This window comes from Bicyclus anynana, chromosome 20 (assembly GCF_947172395.1).
Source record: "Bicyclus anynana chromosome 20, ilBicAnyn1.1, whole genome shotgun sequence".
In the NCBI taxonomy this organism is placed as follows: domain Eukaryota; kingdom Metazoa; phylum Arthropoda; class Insecta; order Lepidoptera; family Nymphalidae; genus Bicyclus; species Bicyclus anynana.
The window spans coordinates 6372154-6392600 of NC_069102.1; the positions used below are offsets into that span (position 1 = coordinate 6372154).

Sequence of the window (20447 nt, forward strand, 5' to 3'; positions counted from 1 at the left end):
TTTATTTTTGTTATTACCATCTCACGTCAATTTTAATAAATATCTAGTTATTCAAACTTTTGTATTTACATTAAGCCGTGATAGCCTCTAGTGGATATAAACTGTCTTCGATTCGGAGGGCGTAGGTTCGAATTTTCTCAATTCTCTGCGTGTGTGAAGTCTGCCAATCCGCATTGGGCCAGCGTGGTCGCCAACTATTAGCCTAACCTCTCTCATTCTAAGAGGAGACTCGTGCTCAACAGTGAGCCGAATATAGGTTGAAAGAAAGAAAGTAAAAATCTTTATTACATGCATGCATGGTGTTGATGATGATGATGATTATATAGATTGCATTACTCTTCTAGCCAAGTGCAAACCGCTCGGTGCTATTGCGGCGGTTACCTCTAAACGATACGTGCACGATTCGTGTACAAGGCCAATACCCTATGAGCAACTTCACGTACCGCACTCCCGCCTGTGAAGACGTCCCCAACTGTATACCGCGTGAGTTGCACACAGGCTTTTACTTTTTTTTTTAAATAAATATACTTACACAATACACTCTATAGTATATATATTACTACTTAGTTCCAAAGCAAGCGTAGGTATAGCCTGTGTATGGGTACTAAGACGGCGTATTTTATGATAAAATATTTATAAACTACATATAAACTTAGATAGATAAACCAATCCTTAATCAAAATGTAAGTTAATTAAAATTATATAACTAATCAAAATTAAAACGAGTCTTTATATTAAATCAAGACTTGCTTCTAGCGCCTGAAATACCGGAAAATGTGAGAATAGAGCTATCTGAAGAGGACAATTCAGATCTGTGGTCGGTGCATGTACGGTGGGCCAAACAACGACGTCCGCCCAACTATTACAACGTCACATTGCGGACGCATACTGTATACAATCGAGTTGTTCCAGGGGTATGTTTATAGTTGATTTGCGGACAAATATTTTACGCGCTTTTATAAATACATTTAAACCACTTATCGTAATAGCTATGCAAATATTGCCTACTTGTAATTGTGGCAAGAATACTGGCTGCGTTTTGACGTTGGACAGCCAGACTAATGCATTGTGCAAAAAATTTGCTATAGGTAGAGGTACTTCTATACTAATTTATACTCTATACTAATATTATAAAGAGGTTAAGTTTGTGGTGTTTTAGAGGATAATCTCTGCATCTACGGAACCGATTTTGAAAATTCTGTTGCCACTAAAAAGACACGTTATTTGTGATTGTCATGTATATATTTTATCCCCATATTCTCACCGAAACAGCAACTATGCGGTTGAAACGCGGGGCGTCGGCTAGTGTCATAGGCCTCGTATATCCACCGAAACGAGAACTGCTCCGATGAAATCGCGGGGCGTCGGTTAGTCTGGACAAGCCGCAAAGAATGATGTTTTGTCGAGCGGTATCGATACAATCTCATTTATAAGTTCTGTTCTGTCTGATTGTCTACATCGAGCACACTTGCTTAGTTGTTTTTTTTTTTATTTTATTGCAATTTCAAAGATAAATAATGTTCTAATGTACCTACCTACAGAACGAGACGGAGGTAATCTTCGCAAACGTAAAAGGCAAAGGGGTTTACAACGTGTCTGTGGAGGCGATAGTTTCTGGCAAGAAACCAGCTGTAGCGAATAAAAGAAACATATTCCCTGGTAACTAAATATAACCGTTTTCCCCCCAAAGGGCAGAAAACGATTATTTAGGTTTCAGCCGAAGCTTGATCCACTTACGAGATTACCCTCCAAATTTTGCCCGTTTGCAGTGTTCCTACCCTACATTTCATTGGGTAAAAGAGGTTTTGACATAACATCACGCCGTCATCCGCCGGCATGTCGCTTGACAGTTGTCAATGTCAATCAGTACTCTCGTAAGCCGGCAAGGCATGAAATTTTAGTGGATCAAGCTTCGGCTGAAACCTAAATAATCGTTTTCTGCCCTTTGGGGGGAAAACGGTTATATTTAGGTGTTCGAGCCTTCAGCTTGATCCACTTACGAGATGTGTTTATATTCTGCCGGCGATGGCAAGGCGTACTGTGATGACCATTTTTATGATAGTAAAAGAAATGATAATCATTATACATGTAAATTAATGATCAACGACGTTTAAATTATCAGTATATAAATCAGTATATTATCAGTGATTATCATAGAGACAAAATATTTTTCTCATCTCTGAAGTACTTAACTAGATATCAAATTTAATTGATATTAAAATTATTGTCATTTAATTAATCACAGTTATTAATGTAGATTTCACCCAAAAGTAACACACATATTTTTATTAATTGATATTTTATTTAATGGTAAAAACAAAACCTATACAACCCATATATTCATTTAAATTGGTGTAAATATGCTGCACTTAATGCTGTAAAGTAGTAAAGTAAACCTCAAAACATCTGAGGAACTTCTTCAAGACAGCGTAGATATATTGACTACCTACTTTAAATTTCTATTGTATTTTATTAAATCTGTATTTACAGATGCTTTTAAAATTATCTGAGAAAGTTGAAAACGTGCTAATTTCAATAAGCTTCGCAGTTATACCGAAATGACTGCGAGCAGCTACTTTAATCTTTGTCTTCTGCTAGACATAACAAACAAACCAGATTCATTGACATGTCCAATAATTTCTTTACCCAAATATAACAAATTTGTAATATCAGTTTGTACTAATAGATATAGCCCTCTGACTACATAAAGTTAACCAAACCAATGTTTGATCTGTATTTTGTCAGAACCGTACTGTGTATAGTCAAAACATGAACTCTCCACTCAAGATAAAAACAAGAAGTCATGACATGCTACTTAAAATAAGCTATCAGTTGAGTATTTAAATAGACTCATAGGTGACCAACCATGTTAGAGGTTTTGGTTTTAAAATTGGTTTCAATGCTAGTCTAACTTTAGGTTGATCAAGTACCTAGGTAATTATCTACTCGATAATTTTTGGGTTTATAAACCTATTTGACTAAGGATTTCTAAAGATCAATAGTTCTGAGTACGAGTTCTGATTTATTTATTAAGTATTTGCTAAAATGAAGTCCTACCGAAGTAGGATCTAACTGTTAACCCATTCCAACATATCCAGGCTTGATTACACGTATTAATTGTGAATTTACGCCAAGCTGTTTCTAAAATATTCTGTCCTCTGTTGCCAAGGACCTTAGTAGTACAGCAAGCACATACAATATGTTACTGAATGTGACCTGTTGGTACTCGCGAAAGAAATGTTAGATTGTTAATTGTAAATGGTTGGCTCTTGGTTCTCTGGTACAATGGAGACCTGGAGAAGAGGAATATCATAAACTTTCTCTCCTATCTGGAGCCACCACAGTCTTTAGTTTAAGTCTTTGCTGAAGACGTCGACGAATGGACAATACTAGAAAAGCAATCATATTTTAGATTGGTTAGATCACTGCCCTTGTACTGGTAAACAAGTCTACTTCTGATTTTTCCATCACCTTGAATGTTGTCTGAAGAGCTTCGTAACTTTAGAATTTAATCTAGCAATTCTAATAATCGGTATAGACCCGTCTATAATCCCAGAAAAGTACCTGGCTTAGGTATATTTGAAGTTGGTTAGCTAAATCTAGAATTTACTGCTTAATGCAAAGAGGTATAGATTTATATATTTGTTATCTTCTTGAAATATTGCATACAGTTTTTTCTATCTAAGGTCCTTTCTCACTCTCTCTCTCATAGAAAATCCAATACAATCCATAATATCTCTTTAAGCTTGTGTCAAACATGTTGCCGTTCATTTTAGAAACTGTTTATGAATATTAAGTTTCTTATAGTTCTCTACTGAATCCTACTGCATCTGATGTTATAAAATTTCAAGTAGATGGTCTTCTCTAATACGTATGTAGATATATTGTATAATGTATACTGAATGAGGCGAGGAGCATGCATAATTTATAAATATTATACACTACTATAACAGTTTCAAGCCACCATGCCCACCAGCGAAATTTCTTTATGAGTAAGTAGCATTTCTTGACTGTTCTTTTGTACTGTCTTTGGCGACATACAGGCGATTTTCCTATTTGTGTTGGCATGAGATTGAATTTTCGATAGTTTATATAGATACCACCCAATATTGGGTAGCTGTATCTACCACCTATGTGATGAATAGAGGCAGTATGCTTGAATCGTTGTTAAAAAGAATATCATCTATAAGTAAATTAACTAAGTATAGGTAGGATGAAATCTGAATTACTTAGCTAAATATATATCCATTACCAAATCTATACAGAGTTATCATTCTACAAAGTAGACATTTTTCAAAAGTTTAAGAACAGAAACCGTCTATGAGGCAGGGAAAGATGTGGCTTGTGATACCTTTGCCTGTACATTCAAGATATATAAAGCGACGGAATGATTGTATCGGCAAATCAAATAAGCTTTTGTGGGCAAGAGTAATTAATTAATACGGCCATATTTTCCCCTTGAAGGAGAAGGAAATATTTATTCGTTCCTAACTCTCTTAATTTCCCCACAATATATGTATTATATGAAAAAATTTCCATAGATTAATTTTAAATCTATCATATATGACAGATTGACAAACTTAGAGAAGAAATGCAAACAAAGTGTAATTTTAGATCCAGGCACACTTAATTAAGTGCATGAATATTTTGAGCACTAAGATCTTTTCTGACTTCAAATATAATTTATTTATTTTTCCTTCTCATATTTAGTTCGTGGACATTTTCTCGAGCCAGAGCTTCTATGGAGTGATCTGTTTTAATTGGGTCTTGTACCGGGAATCGAACCCGAGCCTTTATGTGTGAGCCAAGTATCTAGCCAATAATGACTAACCCATACCGGAAAATATTTATTTATTACATCTTGCATTTTAATATGATAAAGCCAGTTGACTTTCGGTGGCTAAATGGGTGTTGTACAGTGAAATACATTGCAAAAGATTGTGGAATCTCTTATTTGAGGCTTTATATATAGGTCTCAGGCATTGTATGATTTCCACCCTTTTTGTATCTAAAGTGCAGTCATGTATCACGAGTATCTGAAGTGCAACATTTACTGTCACTGTCACTGCATTATGAAGTGATTGTCTGTGAACGCGGGGTCATCTTTGCTAATGCACTATTTAGTATTATCTTCAGTCAAGTGAAGACTGGACTGTTGTTGTATATTCGAATATTCGCGAAGCTTCTGGGAATGATATCCTTGCTTGGCTAGGAATTTTTACTGCATGTCCCATTTTGCTTTAAGATAAAGTATTTATCAAAATAAAAAGATTAGTTTCCTAGTCTTGCTTGTCTTGCTAAGATAATCTTCTAACTGAACGGGAGCAATCCAACAACATTCAGTATTTATATACTCTAATAACATTGTATGATGCTTGGTTCTAAGATTTTATTACGTTGCTCCAATAAACTTTCTGTGCAAAGTAAATTTTTCTTCCGATACAGTCAAGACGAGGCAACTTCGTCCATAAGGAAGGCCATCAACTGGATCTCTTATAAAAAAAAATTCAACCGACTTCCAACTCAAAAAATAACTTTAACTAAAAAGCAAAAAATAACATCCTACCTATGTGCTACCTTCTGATCAGTTTGAAGGCGGTGCCAAGCCAGTGTCGTATTACCAACCTCCTCCTTTTTGGAAGTCGGTTAAAAATATACAAAGCCTCTCAAAATAGAGGAAGGGCAGTAAGGACAAAGAACATCCGTTTTAAAGAACCTATTATCGTATGCATCGATCAGAAAGATTTGTTTCATTGTTGAAAGTAGGAAATAAATCAGGACTCACAGCAGTAGTTAAATAATTATGTTAGCTTCAAATGATAAGTATGCTTTTGCGTTCTCTAAGCCCATGCGAGCTTTAGACACTATAAACATGCGGTAGATGGAGAGTAGGTATAGTGAAACGCAGTAAACGCGTAATTTTCATATTCCACTGAAATCTTTTCTTCGAACACATCCAGGTTTAATGTGTTACCAAGGAGCTTCAATATTGATAATAAAAATTCATCAAGCATTTATAACTTTCTTAAAGACTCCCAATCAACTTGAGTTTACATACGTTATGTATTCCATGATCTATAAAGATCGTCATTAAGCTGATTACTGACGTTCAGGGACCCTGGTAATTGAAAAGTACCCAAATACGCGCCTTAGACTTCAGGCGCGCAGCCGACAAGGCAGCTGTCAGAGGTCACTTAAAGGACAAGCAAATAGCAAATAGCTGACAAATAGGCATCGTAAACGCCGGCCGTCTCAGCCAAAGCATCGACGGACAACTCAGATGACGTCTCAGTTAGCGAATCAGCCGTGCAGCCGACATTCCAGGCGACGCGTTGGTCAACATCCCAGACGACGCGTCAGCCGATATTTTAGACAATGTCTCAATCAGCGAATCAGCCGACATCTCAGACAACACGTCAGCCGACATCTCAGATGAAGTCCCATTAAACGACACCTCAGCCAACGTCTGAGCAGCCGACGTCTTTGCGGCCGACGTCTGCACAGCCGACGTCTGCACAGCCGACGTCTGCACAGCCGACGTCTCAGCCGACGTCTGTACAGCCGACGTCTCAGCCGACGTCTGTACACCCGACGTCTCAGCCGACGTCTGTACAGCCGACGTCACAGCCGACGTCTGAGCAGCCGACGTCTCAGCCGACGTCTAATCAGCCGACGTCTCAGCCGACGTCTGAGCAGCCGACGTCTCAGCCGACATCTCGGCTGACGTCTCAGCCGACGTCTGAGCAGCCGACGTCTCAGCTGACGTCTGCGCAGCCGACATCTCGGCCGACGTCTCAGCCGACGTCTGAGCAGCCGACGTCTCAGCTGACGTCTGCGCAGCCGACATCTCGGCCGACGTCTCAGCCGTAGTCTGAGCAGCCGACGTCTCAGCCGACGTCTCAGACGACGTCCCAGGTGGGACGTCATCTGCTCATCATTCAGTAGGACTATACAGCGAGTCTGCCGTCCGAAGAGCGGGCATTCGCTAAGATGAAAAAGAGAAAAACTCTCATTCAGTATAGATCTACATAGCAAGTCTGCCGTCCGAAGAGCGGGCATTCGCTAAGATGAAAAAGCTTGTCGGGAGTCACGTGGACACTCGACAGCGAACAATACACATCGGTCGTACAAGATGGCTACGATTTTTTCGTTACTGTCTCCATTTGGTAACTAGGTCTATCCAGCGAGTCTACCGTCCGGAGAGCGGGTATTCGCTTAGAATTGAGAATAATCTCTCATCTAACTAGACCGTTGACAAAAATATTCCACTGTGCACTATCACTATTTATTAATATTCACATTTAACACTGCTCACTTAACAAAATTTGAAGACGTACTGATTGACATTGACAACTGTCAAGCGACATGCCGGCGGATGACGGCGTGATGTTATGTCAAAACCTCTTTTACCCAATGAAATGTAGGGTAGGAACACTGCAAACGGGCAAAATTTGGAGGGTAATCTCGTAAGTGGATCAAGCTGAAGGCTCGAACACCTAAATAATCTGTTACTTTCTTGATATCTAAAGATAGCACAAACGAGGTTGATAATCTTTTCAAACATTAAATAAATGGCCTATCGGATGAAATTGTCTTCTGTAATAAGAGCAACACTTTGCAGGACATGCTTGGAACACTAAAAGTGTTGCCTATAGTTTCCTGACTCCTGAATTCATAACGATCCTTTATTGGAAAAATAATTTTCCATTTTCCACAGTGCCTACCCTAGTTGATAACTAAACCTTGTGCACGCCAGTTCTCGGATGGGATAGTTACGTTATAGTACACCATTCATACCACTGCCAGCAGATGCGCTAAATGTACACAATAATCAGCTTTACTTTTTGAGTTACATATGCAATGTGGTTGACGTAGAAGTTGACAGAAGTGATGTACTACCTACTGGTTGCAGTTCGCGAGGCCGCCCCCACGTCGCCGGGCCTCATGCTGGGCGCGGTGTGCGCGGCGGGCCTCCTCACAGTGATGACGTTGCTCATGTTCATATACTACGTGCGCAAGAGGCTCGCCACTAAGTACTCCAAAACGTATTTCCCGGTGAGCCATAATCTTAACCATTTTATTTTATGTAGCTCGTAATTGTGAAACAAGTAGATAAGATATAGTCTTTGGTGATACGTTTATATAACTACCTACATACGACAGTAAAACAAAATAAGAAGAAGAACAGGCGAAACTGTAAATATTTTCCTTATTATTTGAAATCAGTAATTGACTCTAACACAAAGAGAGTGAGATAATTTTGAACGAATTTTAATCTAATACATCAGTGGCATCGTTTTTAATGACGCCTTGTTTATTGTTATCTCGTTCGACAGGGAATCCTTGAGATATCAGAAGAATTCCACAAAGACACTGGTGGCCCGGAATCAGTCTCCGAGGACCAATGGGAAGTGAGTGAGGACCGCCTGCTGCTGCACGAGGTCATCGGCGAAGGAGCCTTCGGCGTAGTGCGACGGGGCACCCTGGCGCCTGGTAACAAGAACGTGGCTGTCAAAATGCTTAAAGGTTAGTGCGTATTTAAATTCCATTAAAATTTAAAAAATCAAGTATATTATTCGCTTCCATAAAAACATTAAGCTTTTTTATTAGATTTCCCATCCCTGGAGGAGATTCGCTCGTTCCGTACAGAAATGGAACTAATGAAGAGCGTGGGCGCGCACCCCAACGTGGTGAGCCTCGTGGGCTGCTGCAGCGCCCGCCGCCCGCTCATCGTGGCCGAGTACTGCAGCCGTGGGGACCTGCTCACCTACCTCAGGTACATACTCGTATCATGTACTAGGAGCTGATGAAGAGCGTGGGCGCGCACCCCAACGTGGTGAGCCTCGTGGGCTGCTGCAGCGCCCGCCGCCCGCTCATCGTGGCCGAGTACTGCAGCCGCGGGGACCTGCTCACCTACCTCAGGTACATACTCGTATCATGTACTAGGAGCTGATGAAGAGCGTGGGCGCGCACCCCAACGTGGTGAGCCTCGTGGGCTGCTGCAGCGCCCGCCGCCCGCTCATCGTGGCCGAGTACTGCAGCCGCGGGGACCTGCTCACCTACCTCAGGTACACTATTACTAGGAGCTGATGAAGAATGTCGGCGCGAGTTGGATCAAGGGTCGGATACAAAAGGCAGTGATTCTTGAGACAGCGCGCGCTTATTTTAAGGAGATTTCTCACCCTTCCACCAGTTGCTTGGACACTCAAATGTTACGCAGCGGGACGGTTTAATTGTTTTTTATTTATAATTTTTAATGGTGTTTTGTATTCTGTTTACATGATTAAAATTAAAATAAAACTGTGTGTTAGCTCCGATGCACGAATGGAGTTTACTCTTTCAGATCGACTGTCTAAATAGGTGTATGTTGCCCCGCAGCATACATTATATAGTCTCAATAAATACGCGTTAAAGGTGAAAGGTGCGTAACCGAGGAGCAGCAGGCCTTTGCGTGTGCGCCCGCCATTGGCGGCAGCGTACGGTGAAAGATGCGCAGACTAGATAGCGTACAAAAAACTTAATGCTATTATTCGTTTATCAAATTTTACTGCCCGTATTTTTTTCATAACGGGGTTATATATGAAAAATCGATTCTTGAGGAGTAAACTCCAAAAAAATTGACAAGTAAATAAATGAGAGATTAAATAAAAACTATAATATTATATTTAAATATCATCTTCTAAATTATAATTATATTTGATGTAACCAGATGCTCATGGGACCTCATGGTGTCGCGGCGTAACGTCAAGTACTGCAACAACAACAAGGAGAACAACTATCGCTACGACCACTTCAAGAACAAACCAAACTCAAACTATGTCTCGAACCGTCTCTACGAAGTTGAAGGAATCTGTGACACTGAGCTCACTTGGCTCGACTTACTCTCATTCTGCCGACAAATTGCCATGGGCATGGAGTTTCTATCTTCAAACAGACTTGTTCACAGGTGATTTATAACTGTTATCGCATATTAAACTTTTGGTTCCAAACCTATCTAAGGGACAACACATGCCAATACTGTTAGCACACTTTGTAACTTTAGTAACTCTTGATTAGTGTCGGTCTAATTAAATGTTAAAAGTACAATTGTTTTGTCTACATAACACTACAGTTCTTTTTTTCTCACTCTAGTAAGTTTGCTACGATTCACGATAATTGTACATATTATAAACGTCATACAGGCGACTGTCACCGTACCCATGCTATCTGAAAAACACTTTAAACAGTCTTAAATATTTTGTAAAATAAAATTAATGAAAACTTTATTTTTTAAAAACAGGGATCTGGCAGCTAGAAACATATTGGTTACTGCAGATAAGACTCTGAAAATAGCGGATTTTGGCCTCTCGAGAGACGTGTATCAAGAGAATCAGTACAAACAAAAGAGTAATGGCAAGTTGCCAGTGAAGTGGATGGCTTTGGAGTCTTTGACGCATCGAATTTACACGACAAAATCTGATGTGTATGATTTTTTTATTATAATTCATATATATTTTTGAAATTCTGGAAGACCTACTCGTATACCTACAATATTGACATACAACATAACAACGCACTCTCCGCCCTCTATCTCAAAAAAGATTTAACTTATAAAAAAATTAAAACAAAAGTTGTAGGAAATTATTATATGTATGTAGGTTTTGAGACAACTTTTAGAATGCTAAAATATCAAAAAGTCCACCAGGACTTCCATACCGATGATCAAACAAAATAAAAGCAGATAAAAACGCGTTGATGTCTTTTGTATGACTGATTTGTTTTTCACCTAACTCTTTTATTATTTTAAAAGCGAAAATGTATTTGTTTATCCTACTTAATTTGTTTGTTTGGAAGTTTGTTACTATTTAACGCCGCAACTACTGAAGCAATTTGGCTGAAATTTGGAATGGAAATAGATTTTACTGTGGATTAACACATAGGCTAGGTTTTGAGCTATATATAGATAAATAGGTACATTCGTCATTGAGTAAGTCTACGTCTAGAACCCTTGAGTTACTGGCTAGACATTTTTGCAGACTCATTTATTACTAGCAACTGCGTTCTCTTAAAACTCTGGATTTTTCCGGGACATGACGTTAGTATGTTCGATGAATATATTGTACTAATGTGTATTTTTTTATTAACTAGAAATGGTTTGTTGTCAGATGGTCGTTCGGCGTAGTGATGTGGGAAGTGGTGACGGTGGGCGGCGCGCCCTACACCGGAGTCAGCGCCTCGCAGCTGCCGCGTCTGCTGGCCTCGGGGCACCGGTTGCCGCGCCCGCCCAACTGCAGCACTCCTGTGTGAGTTTCTTATTCGTATGATGTTAACGGAACGAGCGAATGATGAGTGGAAAACTGTACATTTATTTATGACTAGGTAAATTTTTATTAACTTGTTCTAATTAATTGATTATGAAACACGGCTAAAATCACGTGATATTAGGTCGGAGTATGCCCGACTAGTTTCGAACACATACGGGGCCCTTGGTCATGCTGGTTCCGGCATCGCGGCACGATCCAAACTAATTTGTTCTAACTTCCAAGTACAAGACCAGTACTTAAAAAAATATTAAATTAAGTTAATCTATTTTCACAAAGATGTGCGTTTACCTCCTAACCGGCAACGATCGTAGAATCCGTCAAAGGTATGAGTAGACAAAACTCGTAACTCTTCCATCCAAATAGGCACTTAACATAAGATGAGATCGCAGTCGAGGGTTAAATTGCCATTGAATAAAAAAAATACAATATTTGAACACCTCTAGTGTAAACATCAGATGGGCCGCTGTGTCAGAAAGCCGGGTTTCAATTCTATATCGATCTTAGTATACTCGTATATGTAAGTAGGTACAGCTTTGTGTGTGTCGCAGATACAACAAACGTAACAAACATGTAATTTTAAAACTACCCGCATTTTTTTTAGCATTTTATTTATTTAGATTTTTTGTCTGTAAAATTTAAATCTAATTAGTCTGTACATCACGTGAATAAATTGTATTTCTCATATAAGCGAATTTAATGTAATTCTTTTGAGAAAAATAAACATCTTAAACCAGATACGAACTGATGCTGGCGTGCTGGAACCAACGGCCGCGCTCCCGGCCTAGCTTCACCGAGCTGCACGAGGCGCTGGACGAGCTACTGACGGCCAGCGCCGACCACTACCTGTCGCTGACGCTGCTGGTGCCGGACGACGGCGCGCCGAGTCTGCCGCTCAGTCAGTACGTGAGGAACTTGTTGAGGTAAGTGCAATGACGTGCTGGGTAAAAGGGTTTTAACTAGGGCATGCACTATAGATAAAAAATGGAAAATTTCCTGTCCAACATAAGTTTGTATTGAGACCAGGTAGGCAGTGTATTTTTGCATCTATGAAGTGCACGCCACTGGGTGAGTGTTTGCACAACACTGCAAGGCCACGTTCTCTTCGCTGCACGAGCTGCTGGCTAAAACACGCAATATTGGGCATTATACAATGCATATTACGTACCTACAATTAACTATATATGGATATGGAGGAAGCTACATTTTAAGTTATATTGAAGGTGTATTTTACGTTCAGCAATTACTCAAATATCGTACCACTTATCTTTATTCCTAACAAAAAACAGAACTCATGTGAAATTATGTGAGCGGTCCTCACTGCGTGTCTGGAATGACAGCGTCCCTTTGCTTTGTTTCATACAATTTTGTTGGTGACAGTGGTGCTTCAAAAGCTCTTTCAACTTACTACGTTTTAGTACATATATCTAAAATACCTAAATATCTATCACCACTTACTTTTCCAGAGGCAAATGGCGGAACGGCAAGCTGTACGAGCGCCCTCTAGCGCCTGACAGCCGCTACACAGCGCAGCCCAAGCCTCTCATACAAACGTGACCCGGAAAAAACTTAGTGCTGAGTGCGCTTTAAACTGCAACAATCAATCCGAACGCATTTTCAACGGACTTCCGGAAATCGAAAATGTAGAAGTTTACTTTCGTCGAGGATGGACGTAATGGACATAACACTATCAGGCGATTACGAGTAGGTTTAATAATCAAATTGTCAATTCTTAATACAAAATTATATAAGTAGTACCTACTTAGTTAGGCATTTGTTTTAAATAATGATTTCAAAATCAAAATTATTTTATTTGATTAAAAGATCCTAAATTTTGAAATAGACTCATCATCATCATTATCAGCCTTTTTAGCGGCCAAACTCTCTCCTTATAGGAAAGGGGATATGGAGCTTATGCCCAACACGCTGCTCCATAGCGGTTTTGCGGGCTAAAAAGTCTAATTTCATTTAATTATGATGGTCAGAAAATGAATATCTACTTGACTTCGATCACCCCTATCAAAATTTAACAGGTGATATAGATATGGTATCCAGCCATAACAAAATATGTAGGTATGATTTTTCATCATAATCATCATCATTATCAGCCGATGGACCTCCACTGCTGGACATAGGCCTCTTGCATGGACTTCCAAACAAAACGGTCTCGAGCCGCCAGCAGCCAGCGGCTCCCTGCAACCCGCTTTGTCTTCGGTCCACCTAGTGGGGGGTCCAACACTGCGCTTGCCGCGGTACGGGGTCACCATCCACGTCACGCCACGTCCATCGGCTCTTCGAACTATGTGTCCTGCCCATTGCCACTTCAGCTTCGCGAATCGTTGAGCTATGTCAGTGACTTTGGTTCGTCTGCGGATCTCCTCATTTCTGATTCGATCACGCAATGATTTTTGATACAATATAATAAGTTGTAGGTATGTACTCGTAGGTTATTTACTAAATATGAATTCCCATGATCTCAGTTAAGCAATGTAAATAATAGTTAGATAGTCGGACCTACTAGGTATAAATAGCTAGATATTAGTTTTCGTAAATAATAATAAGTTAGGTTCGTAAATAATAATTTAGATTAAAACTTTTGTGTTTTGAATTGGATCCGATAAGTAGGTGTACTTGCCTGTTGCTTAACAACGTAAAACTGGTGATACTATTCTCTGGCCAGGGTCAGGGACTCAGGGAGGAAAGGAGTCAATGCTTTATGTAAGATAACAAGGGCAAGTTACTCCTTAGCCATCAATTTACACATAGAATTAAATCTTATAATTTTTTTTTTAAATATTAAACACATTCAATATCATCCGTCATTCAGGTAAAAATAAGCTTTCATGCCTGAAATTTTGTTTATATAAGATTTGGTTTCTTAGTGATAAAAATTATAATTAAAAATCCCTAGCTAATAAATTAACACAGCTTCGTCATATCTTTACTCTGGCTTCGTATTAGATAAACTAAATATACCTAGTCCTCGTAATTATGTACCTACTGTTAAGAAATTAATTTATATTTAGATTACTATCAAAATAGTGATGACGCCGGATGCAACGCGTTTGATAGATAAAATAATTCACGATAAAAATTAAACAAAATATTTAATACCTATTTTCGCTATGAACGCAATGGCTGTAAATATTATCAATACCCAAAACCATAATAATTCAAAATTGTATAATACTAACTTGATTAACATGTATGTTGTTGATTCTTTTCTTATTCGAAGGTTTATTTTATCGAATAAAATAGTAAATATTGCTAACTTCACTGTTTTATTTATTTACCTAATCCCACACATTTTTCTACGTCTGTACCTTATTAACGACGATTTCTTTGAGTGCCACTCATTTTTAACCGACTTCAAAAAAAGGAGGTACTCAATTCGACGCGTATTTTTTTATGTTTGTTATCTCATAAATTCCTCTTACCCAATTTTGAAAATCTTTTTTGTTTAAAGTGTATAGTGTATACCTACTTACTTCCATATTGGTCCCCATTTCATTTTTATTAAAATCGGTTTAGCAGTTTTGTGTTAAAATCAAAATAACTGAAATACGTCTTTGAAGTCGGTTCCATTTTTGTTAGAAAGATTATTCATAAAATATGCATAAAGCCCATGACAAACAACGTGGCATTCTATTAGTAAAAGAATTTTCCAAATTGATCGTTACAACATACTTTACCTCTTTATAATATTTTTATATTTTATTTGTAATACTAGCGGACGCCCGCGACTTCGTCCGCCCTTAGACCTCTTTAATCCAGCCCTTACAATAGTATCGCTGTGAAAATGGAGTAACTTCTCCCGTTTTTCCAACATTTCCCTACACTGCTCTGATCCTATTGATCGTAGCGTGATGAAAAATATACTATAACCTGCCCAGGAGTATGAAGAATAATTGTACCGTTTCGTAAAATTCCGTCGAGTAGTTTTTATTTCTATAACGAACAGACAGACGACGAAAATTTTACTGATTGCATTTTTGGCATCAGTGTCGATCACGAATCATCCCCTGATAGTTATTTTGGAAATATATTTCATGTACAGAATTTACCACTATACAGATTTATTGTATAGATTAGTAAGGACATTAATAAAAACCGTTATTATAATGTGAATTCCATATATTACTTTACATTACACATGTATAACTTATATCTAAATATAAAAATATGAAACATTCAGTTTCTCCGTTACATCACATGTTGCCTTCGTTAGATAGCATTCCATTTAGTCGCACGTGTGTATCCAGCTTTATAATTTAGTATCATCATACACGGTTACATATACGTAGGCCAATCTAAGATAAAAAAGAAAAAGAAATTGCATTATTGATATGCAATAAGTAGTTGTTATTTTTATAGGCCTATAGGTATTACAACAAAAATAATGAGAAAAATGTTTAAAATAATTTAAAATTCATGAACAAAATCAACTTTGAAAGAAAATAAGTAGGATTTTAAAAAAGATTAGAAAAAAACATAATACTCAAATCACACTACTCGGTTCCCGAATCACATTCAAACAAGTGGCAGAAATAATTTTCAATTTTGCCAAAGTATAACGAGAAATATTCTCTGCGATCCCGTGAATCCAAGGAGCATCCGACGGTTTTTTTTAGTATAATAATATGCCTTTGAAAACTTGTTTCGAAAGTGGCACAGCCTGCCAAATCCATCACACACCAATTAGTGGCAAGTGGATAATTATTTAATTTAATCGATATTTAAAATCCTCTGCCCTCCCTTTCATAGGCTATATTTATATTTACTACTTCATAGCCAATGTAGAGGAAATTATCTTGTAACAGAAATTAATTATAATAACTGGAGATTTACACTACAAGCTTTATAAAACCGGGAACACACTGTGTATGACCACCGCAATGTTTTCGTCATATCATTAAAATAATTAGGACGTACTGTGAGCAACACAAAATTGCTTGATACGTTTACACATAGTTTGTCTTTAGCTAGCGCTTTGTCTTCATTATTTACAAAGACATATCACTTGATTATTTTAATAGCATAACATTTGCAAGTATGATAAATAATTCAATAATAAAATAAAATTGTAACATTTAATCAAAGATTTTGTTATATTTATTTGTTTTATATCCACATCTACGATTGGACTTGCCAATAAAATAAGTAAAGTATATTGAAAGTCTTGCCATTTATGTTGACGAAACAAAAATATTCGTTAAATTACTAAGCTTTATTTGCATCTCAACAAGCGATTAAGCCTAAGTTCATGTATATACACGATTTACAATTCCTTCTAAGAATATTAGCCATATCCATAATCACTTTAATGCTAGGAAGTACGATTATAGTCCAAGGAAGGAATGAAACCCAAGACCTGTCATATTTTAATACTGCCACTTAATCCTGGAGCTATTCCTTCTATGTTTTTTAAATTAGTGCATAGAGATTCATAGCCATAGTATAATTACTGATTCTACCTGCCAACCGCTTTGTCTTTTATAGTTTGATTCCATAAATATGACTTTTAAATCGTGCGGTAATACATACATATCTGAACTCAGCCTTAATGACGTTGTACTAACTAAAACTACTAACACTAAATTTTGTTTGAATAAAAATGATTTGAACAAAATAATTTTTATTCGAAATTCTTTCAATCATTGAATTTTTTTTTTTGATATTTCACTCAATAAGAGTGAAAATCAAAATACAATGAATTTGTAATAATATATACCATTTAATATACAAACTAAAGACAAGCGCTACCCGACACGTTTCAAGCACAAGTGTAAACGCAGACTATAATTTTCTTAACACTATGATATGACTAAAAAGTAAATACAACATTAATATTAATTTTTATATACATAATAATAATATCACACTAAGATTCTTACAGGACAATCTTTCATACAATCCATGTATAGCTTAAAATTATTTAAGTTTTAAACATAGGTAATGTATAACATATTTCTCATATTTAGGGATATAGTTTAAAAATCATGGTATGAGTATGTCGTGCATGGAAATATGTGATGATGATTTCAGTCTAATTGAAAATTAATGCCTTGGCAAGATAAAAAAAGATCATGGCTTGCACTTTAAAAGTACTTTACTTTTTTTTTCATTTGTAATTGAACATACAAAAGTTTAAAACGAACAAGCCGATGATTCGCTTGTGATATAACAATCATCTTACATAATACGACATAAGATCGAACCCAGGACTTCTCAGTTTACAACTTATTAGAGTGGTAGTCTGTCAGTTAAATATTGGTTCAAAACCAATTTAATACCATTTTTCATTTATTTCTTAAACTGAGATTTTCGTATTCATAACATTTTCTAATAAATTGGAGATTATCTATAAAAATCTATATTTACCAAACAAGATAGTTTTAATAATACATTACAGTAAAATAGTAATACATACATTGTTAAAAAATTCGACATAAGTGCTGGGAAAAATAAACTAATATGAAGGCAGTCTTTATTAAAAAAAAAAAAAAAAAAAATATGTAAATTATGAAAATGGGTAATTTTTCCAGGCAATTTATATTCAGTTTAGAATTTTTCACCAAATAGAATAAAAGTTAAATTAAATTTGAACAATTACCATATTTGGCTGTGTGTACTACGGCACAAGCAATCTAAATAAAACATGGAATGGAAGTTAATAATAAAACCATTAATTAAATATTAAGAAATGGCTTAACTCTATAAAACCGTAGTCAGTCTGTATTAAGAGAGAAGATTACCGATCCGACAAAATAGTTAAGTTAAGTAACATTACAGGAATTTTTATGTTTTATAGTGTTTATGGAATTAATGGAAAAGTATTTTTTTTTTAAATAGGACTTCCAATACTGGATTTTCCTACATATAAAATGCATCTTTAGCTATACTTTATAGTACAATTTTGATTGTAGTAATATAGATATATAATAAAATTTTATATGATAAAACATTGAAACAAATTGGATCATTTTAATGATATGGTATGTTATGATACAAATAAAAATATATTCAAAATAATTTTTAATATTATTTAATATTTTCTAATAATATATTAGAAGCACTAGCAAGTAGTAGAGACTAAACCGCCAATATACCAATACATAACAATTATTTATATTACAATTTATTCAAATAACTAAAATTAACATATTTTTATACACATATATTTAAGCCAATGTGCAATAATAATACATTAAAAATTCGTATTTTTATATATAATGCTATTATTTTTATTAATGTTAATAAAGTTATCGCAAATGGGCAGTTTATAGTTTACTTTGTTTACCAAATACATACAATCGTCCAGTTTTATTTATTTCATAACTAGAATACATAATCATAAGTAACACAAATACATTAAATTAAACATAATTAAAATTATTTTTGCAGCATAATTTCAAGCAACTTTTTTTTATGAAACGAAAACCATAAGATTAAATATTATTTTTAATAATTTGTAATGTTAGGCTTTTTAAATTAACATAGAAACGTTTCTTTACACAGTATATAATATCTATAATCTATTAATAATCGTATTAGGTATTACCAGTGCCCACCTATATTGAAATACTAGCGGACGCCCGCGATTCTATTCGCTTTAAATTCTGTTCATAACAAATCTTTTTTAAACCAATAAATTTAAGGGATTTTTTAACCGGGATAAAATGTATTTCCATTCAAAATTTTAGAAAATCCGCTTCGTTTCAGTAGCCGCAGCATATAGGAGGAACAAATATACTTACACACACAAACTTTCGCCTTTATAATATTATTGTGATGTGACGTAAGACCTAGAACCTACGATCAAAAATCCACCACTGAACTACTATAGTTTTGTTTTGTCCTTTATAAATTTTGAATGATGTAGCTTCAGAAGATAAATAAATATAGAAATTTCAAAATTAAAGCAGTGGGTGTATCAAATTCAAATTTCATTTATCACACAATAATAACAAGTTCCATCTTAGATTGCATCATCATTTACCATCAGATTGTAGTCAAGGGCTTACTTGTAAAGAATAAAAAAATATATATTCACGAGACTATAATAAGGTACTATAATTACAACATAAGAGGGCACTGTATCAAACACGAATATGTCACTCCAAACTTTAAAGTTGGTGAACACGCATGGACGTACAGACGTACATACGCACGTACGCATATAAGAAAACAATGCACGTTCATTCATATTAAGACATTTTTCACCATTTACTCGCTATAACACACATATTACCGTAAATTAAAGTAATGAAATACATGAGATCTCTGTACCAGTAAGCAATAATCGCTCCAGTGGACAGTGACTGAGGTGTGCGAGGTGTGAGAGGTGTGAGGTGTGTGAGGTGTGAGGTGTGAGAGGTGGTGAGTCGGTCAGTCGAGCGGCGGCGGGTGCGCCGGCGGAGCGGATGGCGGCGCCGACAGGTACCCCGCCGTCTGCGGCGCCGCTGCAAATGGAGACAGGAATATGTTAATAGTGTAAGAGCTAATTACACTTGCCGACACGCACACAAGCTTACTTATAGTAACGTAGCGGCGCCTCAAGGGCTCCCATTTCGGGGCACCCACTCATCCTTGATATCAAAACAGTCGATCAACTGCCTTGTTGTTTACTGACTTTTGACTTCGGATCACAAGGTCATAGGTTGAAGAGCTGGGTCTGGGTTGGGCTATGATATGTTGAAAGTTTCTTATAAAATAAACAATCCCAGCTCGAGGATAACAAATTAGTGGTCTTACAACATAGAGCCTTGGTGAGTACGTTAATAGGTTAAGGCAACTGTCCCAATCATTTATCCATCGCATATTGTTACTAAGGATCTTATTAATAGGTACTACTTAAGGAGAGCCGTGAAGCCCAGTGGATATGACCTCTGCCTCCGATTCCGGAGGGTGTGGGTTCGATTACGGTCCGGGGCATGCACCTCCCAACTTTTCAATTGTGTGCATTATAAGAAATTAAATATCATGTGTCTCAAACGGTGAAGGAAAACATCGTGAGAAAACCTGCACACCAGAGAATTTCTTAATTCTCTGCGTGTGTGAAGTCTGCCAATCCGCATTGGGGCAGCGTGGTGGACTATTGGCCTAACCCCTCTCATTTTGAGAGGAGACTCGAGCTCAGCAGTGTAT

General features: G+C 36.9%; 2 protein-coding genes across 3 annotated transcripts in view; one reads left to right on the forward strand and one right to left on the reverse strand.

The window, feature by feature from the left end:
• The window catches only part of LOC112046739 (tyrosine-protein kinase receptor torso), a 29261-nt gene extending 14748 nt beyond the window's left edge, over positions 1-14513 (forward strand). The window contains exons 6-16 of the mRNA XM_052887672.1: positions 345-483; positions 757-914; positions 1542-1659; positions 7913-8055; positions 8337-8526; positions 8611-8776; positions 9710-9946; positions 10280-10462; positions 11145-11282; positions 12038-12223; positions 12767-14513. Of these exons, the coding sequence (XP_052743632.1) occupies positions 345-483; positions 757-914; positions 1542-1659; positions 7913-8055; positions 8337-8526; positions 8611-8776; positions 9710-9946; positions 10280-10462; positions 11145-11282; positions 12038-12223; positions 12767-12857 (1749 nt within the window). The 3' untranslated portion in view covers positions 12858-14513. The remainder of the gene's footprint in view (positions 1-344; positions 484-756; positions 915-1541; positions 1660-7912; positions 8056-8336; positions 8527-8610; positions 8777-9709; positions 9947-10279; positions 10463-11144; positions 11283-12037; positions 12224-12766) is intronic.
• A 1422-nt stretch (positions 14514-15935) lies between these two features.
• LOC112046740 (dnaJ homolog subfamily C member 13) overlaps positions 15936-20447 on the reverse strand; it is a 40454-nt gene continuing 35942 nt past the window's right edge. For both annotated transcript variants that reach the window (XM_052887662.1, XM_024083506.2), the window contains one exon: positions 15936-19762. In XM_052887662.1, the coding sequence (XP_052743622.1) occupies positions 19689-19762 (74 nt within the window). In that variant the 3' untranslated portion in view covers positions 15936-19688. The remainder of the gene's footprint in view (positions 19763-20447) is intronic.